This window comes from Carica papaya, chromosome 8 (assembly GCF_054855325.1).
Source record: "Carica papaya isolate Zhongbai chromosome 8, ASM5485532v1, whole genome shotgun sequence".
Lineage (NCBI taxonomy): Eukaryota > Viridiplantae > Streptophyta > Magnoliopsida > Brassicales > Caricaceae > Carica > Carica papaya.
This window is the reverse complement of record NC_142316.1, coordinates 11,766,451-11,773,487: the sequence shown is the minus strand read 5'-3', so window position 1 is coordinate 11,773,487 and position 7,037 is coordinate 11,766,451. Positions and strand designations below refer to the sequence as shown.

The 7,037-nt window shown below is 37.0% G+C and overlaps 1 protein-coding gene and 1 long non-coding RNA gene across 3 annotated transcripts; one reads left to right on the top strand and one right to left on the bottom strand.

Moving 5' to 3' along the window:
• Positions 1-261: 261 nt before the first annotated feature.
• Positions 262-2,383, top strand: LOC110810732 (putative serine/threonine-protein kinase). 2 transcript variants are annotated; one of them, XM_022036994.2, is made up of 6 exons: positions 262-552; positions 698-816; positions 954-1,170; positions 1,370-1,607; positions 1,783-1,870; positions 1,961-2,383. In XM_022036994.2, exons 1-6 carry the CDS (start codon positions 480-482, stop codon positions 2,279-2,281), a joined length of 1,056 nt encoding a protein of 351 aa, XP_021892686.1. In that variant the 5' UTR covers positions 262-479; the 3' UTR covers positions 2,282-2,383. The 2 variants fall into 2 exon arrangements, with proteins under 2 accessions (XP_021892686.1, XP_021892685.1); XM_022036993.2 differs by having other exon boundaries at positions 263-552; positions 1,720-1,870.
• A 109-nt stretch (positions 2,384-2,492) lies between these two features.
• On the bottom strand, positions 2,493-4,765 carry LOC148241950 (uncharacterized). Its single transcript, XR_015814078.1, has 2 exons — positions 3,933-4,765; positions 2,493-2,725 (listed from the first exon to the last, which is right to left on the bottom strand). It is a non-coding gene; the product is annotated as an uncharacterized LOC148241950 (long non-coding RNA).
• Positions 4,766-7,037: the final 2,272 nt, after the last annotated feature.

Genomic DNA, 7,037 nt, shown 5'->3' with positions numbered 1-7,037 from the left:
TTTTTTAATATCTCAGATTAATATTAATAAATTATTTTGCCTAATAAACTCATTTGTATAAATTAAGTGATAAAATTATTTATGATAAAGTTAATTAAATAACAAACCGGGTAAGACCCGACTCCGAACCCGTGAGAATTATTTTAATATTCGTTTGGTGGGCAAAAAAGACACAGTTTTCATTACGTAATAATTAGTAATTTTAAAGAATTTTTTTTAAGGAAAAAAAAATTTGCTGGTGGAATAATTTGAAAAGCTAATTGTGGAAAGTCAAAGCTCGCAGTCATATCCATGCCGGGTCTTTCTTGATGACTGAGTACTCTCTTATGTTTTCTTCTCCACTGGATTCATTCTCTTAGCCATACCTGCTTTCTGAAGACCTAATTCATATGTAACTACTGGTATATGCTTTCGGATAAGGAACTGACACCAAGATTTTTTTGGGTTGTTTTCAAAATTCAAGCTAAAAAGTTCATCAAATGAAGCTTCCTTTTTGCGGAATCGGGTGCTTCTCTTGTACATCAGAGACTGCTATTGATACAACCAGGCAAGGTCAGTCCAGTTCTAATTCTCTAAGCATCTAAATTCATGGTTCAAATTTTGATATATATTTATCAGTATTTTAATTGTTGTTTGTTTTTGCTAGATTTTTTTCATGTTATTTATTGACTTTTTATGTGTGTAAATGGTAACCCAGGTGGAGAAAGCACTCGCAACAAATTTCGTGTTTTCTACTATAATGAATTGAAAGCTGCAACCAATGGATTCTCTGAGTCAAACAAGATCGGAGGTGGTGGCTTTGGTTATGTCTACAAGGTTATTTGATTTCTTGTTTCTATGTTTCTATATTAAGAAATGTGAATTTTTAGCTAAGGTTATGTGGGTTTATTAAATTTTTGACTTGGTGCTGAAATTGGATTTTTTTTGTGGGTGTGTTGACTGAACCAATCTAGGGATGGCTTCAAGATGGTACTGTTGCAGCAATCAAAGTTCTTTCAGTTGAGCTGGGATCAATGCGAGGGGAGAAGGAATTTGTAGCAGAATTAGCAGCACTTTCCAACATCAAGCATGAAAATCTTGTTACTCTTCGTGGGTGTTGCATCAATGGAGACAGCAGATACTTGGTGTATGATTACATGAAAAACAACAGCATAGCGCAGACCTTACTTGGTAAGTAATCCTTATCTTCTCTCTTCTTCCATGACATTTGGAGTCTTTAATCCTCATTAATATAGTGTAGATGATCTTTGGCTTGAGTTATAGCACTGTACAAAGTTGTAAAACACTATTTTGTGAACGTGATTCAGGGAAAAAGAAGTGTAGATTTATGTTAGAGAATTTTGGTTTCTGTTGTCTTGTGTATTATCAGGTAGAGAGCAAAACAGGAAGAAATTTGGGTGGGAAGCAAGGCGCAAAATCTCGTTTGGAGTTGCTAGGGGAATTGCATATTTACACGAGGAGGTTGAACCCCACATTGTGCATAGAGATATTAAGGCAGGCAACATCCTTCTTGATGAGAATTTCACCCCAAAAGTCTCAGATTTTGGCCTGTCAAAGCTACTGAGGGATAATAAGTCCCACGTTAGTACACGGGTTGCTGGGACATTGTAAGTGGAATCACTAATTCTTCTCAACAATCTGCCATAACTCTGTATTTTGGATAATATCTACTGGAAATCCAGCAGCTAATGAAATTTCTTGCATTGGCAACTTCAAAAGAGGTTATCTTGCTCCTGAGTATGCAATGAGCGGGCGTTTAACAAGAAAGTCCGATGTTTACAGCTTTGGAGTGCTACTGTTGGAAATAATCAGTGGCAAGGAAGTTGTTGCCTTCGATTTAGAACATGGAGAAAATTACTTGGTCCAAAAGGTATGGTTTTGGGGGTTTTGAATCTTAATTTTTTCTTTTTGGATTCAGTTATGGAGTTGAAGCAAGCCTTTTTTATATGTGAAAATGCAGGCATGGGATGCTTACAACGCTAACAATCTTGTAGAATTAGTGGATTCTGCACTTGGAACAAACTACCCTGAAGAAGAAGCGGTCTTGTTCTTGAAGGTCGGATTGCTTTGTGTTCAAGAAACAGCCAAGCGCAGGCCTCAAATGTCTGTGGTCGTTCAAATGTTGACACATGAAACTGACATTGGAGATGTTCAGATTTCCCATCCTGGTCTTGTTGCTGATCTTATGGACATCAAACTTGATCACAAGGACTTCTACGAGAGCTCCAAAGGCACGAGCCTTGAAAGTACGCATAGTCCCCACAGTAGTACATATTTTTGAGTTACACTGCTCGTTTTTGTTTTTTCTTCTTTTTTTCTTTTCTTTTGTAAAGGATACAAGAAAGATATGTGATTTATGGGAGCATTAAGTTTCACAGTTTTAGTTTACACACTTTTTTTCCTCGCGGGTTCAAGAAACATTTTCTTGGGGGGAAATGTAAAAATTCCATGAAAATATTGATTAAATAGGATTTACTCTGGCAAAGAAAAACTGTAAATCTGTCAACAGAAAGCATTTTTCAATTGTTGGGTGCAATGTCATTGTTTTTGTTTGAAGCAGGAACTTGTAGAATGATTAGTTGGCTATAAAAACTCAAAATTATTGATGAGTTTCAACATAGAAAGCTATGCATCTTTGTATAATATCTGATGTAAATTATACCTTAGAAAGAGAGGCAGTGAAAGTTTGAAAGATTGATGTAGGAGCCAAGTTATGATATCCCCTCTGCAGCAAGACGAAAAAAGAGCCATGAAGAAATTTAATTTATGGCCAGACTCCACAAAGATAAACTGGCATCAGATATCTTACCATAAATCTATATTCATACTGAGTTTTTAGTTCAGCCAAAGAATGGAACCATAGAACTCTACAGTTGCTGAGCAACAAAAGTGTTTTGTTGTAGAAAATGCAACAGAATTTATGTAGTTCTGCTTATGAACAGAGGAAAAAATAGGAAGTTAAAGATAGAAGAGAGGAAAAACTTTTACTTTACCTTTGATCATTTCACATGAAACTGTGAAAGCAGATTACTTTATTTCTCGCTTTGACATTTAGAACAGGAAGAAAAGAACAAAAACAAGAGTGCCTTTGACACTGAGAAGACATTGCATGACATGCAGGCCTGGTCCTAACTCCCTTAGCCTGTTGGTTGACATGAACACTCAAATAGGCATGCATGGCTCCTCGCACGCCATCCACCAAGGCCACCACTCCTGATGGGCGCTTTGCAGATGGCATACAGGGAGCCAGGCATGCAAAACAATCCATACCCTCATATATATATATATATATATATGCACATAATGACTGCACTGCACAGACACACAAACACACACACACACACTCTAGGTATATGTAAATGTACATATGAGTGCAAAGAAGTGGATGATTGATATACCGTGGTCTCATGATTTGTTGTGGTGATTAAAGTTTCAACCAGAAAATTATAGTGTTGGTTGAGGTGGAGATGAAACTGGTGTTGACAGTAGTAAGCAAAGAAGAAAAGAGAATAAGAGATTGATAAAAGAAAACAAATGAGTGTATAAGAGTATAAATACAGGAAAAAGAATTTGTTGTGAATATATATGTAGAAGAGGTCCGAATCAAGTTGGCTTTGAAGGTGACTATGCTCTCGGCGCCGCCCCATGCCCGCTCCTCCTTATTTCTCCAGTGTTTTTCCTATAAACGAACTTATTAGCTTTTGAGTTGGCAATTTGGCTGGTATCAACTCACCCCACCTTAACAAGCATAGCAAAAAGAAAAGAAAAAACATGAAAGTGGAGAAAAGGTCTCTTCTTTTGCTTGCTTTTTCCTCTGTAAACATGGCGAAAGGCAATAGCCAATAGAGCTATTCGTGTGACTTGAAGAGAGTAATAAGGACGTTATTTGTTGAAGAAGGAGAATTTTGAGATCAATAAACGTTTCGTAATACCTTTTTCCTCTTTTTTAGAGCGCAAAACAAGCTCCTCCTGACCTTCTGAAACTCATTTGTCTGCGAGTGTTTGTATAGCTTGGATTCCATTGCCTGCACTGTACATCTTCTTTACAAGGTAAATGAAGATAATTAATATAGCACCTCACAAGGGTATAGTGATGTTACATTCAATTGCATTTTAAGGATAGACATGGTAAAAGAAAAGGGTGGATTGAAAATAGAATAGATGAATGTAAAAAGTGAAAAGGGAAAGGAAGTTAAGACCCCATCATGTACATGGTGGAGTTATATGATTGCAGTGAAGCAGCCATTTGATACGAGCAGGTTTTGATTATTAGCAATTAGGAGTTAGCTGTAATAGTTTAGGATTATCAGCTTGTATTAGGAGTTAATTGGTTGAAAAGGGACAAAAGAAAAGCCTCTGATAGCAGCAGAGTTACTGAAAGTGAAGCAAGAGAAAAAGCTGAGGTATTTACTTTCCTAAATTGTAGAAAATGGTTCACTGAAACTGCCATGGTTGCAGTAGGGTTGGAATGAACCTCAGGCTAATGGTTCACCACTTTGGACAGACCAAGGAACCCTTCTTTTATCTTTAAAGCTCTGTGGAAATTAGGTTCACTTTTTAAGCCTTGTATCTTTCAGGTCAAAGAAGAAGGGTTAATACCCTGTATATCTCCAATCAATTCAGTGCCATTCCTAAAAGCTTACAACTTTTCATAGTCCAGTTGGGTTTGAAACCGGCATTTATTTTTTTACCCCCTCTACTTTTCACCCAGGATTTTGGTTTTTCGGTTAGCATTTAAGTTTATTTGGAGATAATAATATATTTATTTGGGCATAATAATATTATAGTTTTTTATTTAAATAAATTAATTATTATGTAGTTGAAATTTCTTTTATAATTTTTTAGAAACACTAATGCTTATATAAATGCCAAATTATGAATTTTATTGTTAAATATTTTATGATTATTATTCTGTCTATCCTATTTAATTTTTTAAGCCTATCTTTATTTTTATGTTTCCCACATAAAAATTTAATATTTTCTTAAGTTACTCCAAATTGAGAATTGAAACTTTTGCCTCTGTATTTTTAAGCAAATTCACATTTTTTTATTTGGTACATGAAAATATTTTTTTATTTTTATTTTCTAAATTTATATATATTTATACATATTTTTATTCATAAAAAAGTCAATAAATTGTGTATATGTTTAATAAATATTTAAAAAAATAAATAAATTTTATTATTATTTTCATTACCATCTTATTTGTTGCTAATAAATTAGATATCAAGATAGTATAAATTAGAAAAGATAAATTTAATTTTTCGAACTTTCTATTATAGATCCGTTTCAATCAGTATTAGAGTGTTTTTGTTTGAGTTGCACGAGATGAATTCTCATATAAGGTTCTTGAAGGAGAAGTTCTCTTGATTTACCTGTCTTAATAAAATTTAAATTTATGGTTGGTTATCTATATATTAATACAGATTAGATTGTATAAGCAAGAAAAATAATAATCTGAGATTAATTTACGCAATACGATGGACGGCCGTAAAAACTCCAGTAACTTGTCTGAATGTCAAACCTCTGCAAGCAAGAAAACAAACTCCATCAAGAACATCTGTTTTCATTGGAGAAATTGAAGGCAACTTATGTCCACATTCTGCAGAGACAATAACTTTTTGTTTCTTCTTTCGGGATGCGGCTGGCGAAGGATGTCCTCCATCAAACAAATATTTTTCTCCACAAAATATAGGATTAAATTTTCTCGTAAGGCAATTGAAACAAGTTTAGTTAATGAGATTATTAGCTGCTGCTTCTTTTGCAAATCATGCATATTCACAATATCCCTTGTATTTTCACAACCCGTCGTCAATCAGCTGTTCGATCATAGAATCAGTCATCGTTTAGCAAAAAATATCTCATTTTATATTGTGTGTTAAAAATAATATTTTTTATTGATAACATTTTATTGAATATTATAATTTTATATATACAAATTTTTTAAGATGAAAAAAGAAATAAATAATTATTTACAATTAACTACAAATAGTGTAATTTTACCTTTCAGTATGATTTATTTATTCTTTAACACCCTGATTTATTTTTTTTAATACTCTTATTTAATTATTTTTCTAACACCTTTGATTTACTTTATCTTTAACATGTTAATTTACTTTTACTTTAATATCATTATTTACTTCTTTTTTACCACCCTTGTAGCACCCGGAAAGGAGGAAAAAAAAAAAAAAAAAAAAAAAAAGGGGGGGCCACGTCAGCAGCCACGTCAGCAGGCCCGGTCAGCAGTCCCGACCAACCGGGGCCTGCCACGTGGCAAGACCGCGTCACTCCGAAAGGAGCCAAGTTGGCGATCCGCGTGGGTGCGATCCGACGGCCCAGATCAATCGCGCGATCGGACGGCCCAGATTCAATCGCACGGACGGCCCAGATTCAATCAAAAACGAACGACCCAGATTAAAACGAAATGAACGGCTGTGATCAAAAGGCAAGGGGTTATAAATAGAACCCCCACACCAGACCACAAACCCTAGCCGCCCGCCGCTCGCCGGAGAAGACGAACCAGAGGCCGACCGCCGCCACCCGCCGCCGCACCGGGGAAATTTCCGACCGCCGATCGAGGTAAATTTCATATCCCCGACTCGTTTTTCTCCGCTGATTCCTCCTATGGCCAAATTGAGGCCGAAATCCCGGCCAAACGGCCGGAATACGCGGCCGAAACCCAGCGGCGCCGCCGCGCCCCTCTCGGTTTTTGCCTCCGACGAGGTCCTTCCCGGCCTCCGTTCGATGCAATTTTTATATCACCGTGATCACCATTCTTTTCTCTACAGGTTGACCGAAGCCGAATCACCAAAACACGAACCTCGCCGGAGAGCCGCCGTACCCGAGGGCGCTGCCGCCGGTAAGCTCCGCTTTTCCGTGATTTTTGGCCCCCCGAGGGCCCTAGGGTTGTTTTCTGACAAGGACCAATGCGAGTGTGGCCGAATTCGGCCGAAAACGGTCGAAAACAGCCAACCCGAGGTGACTCGCCGCCGCCAGCGGCGGCGCCGTCGCCGGAGCACGGCGGAGCCGCCGTGCCG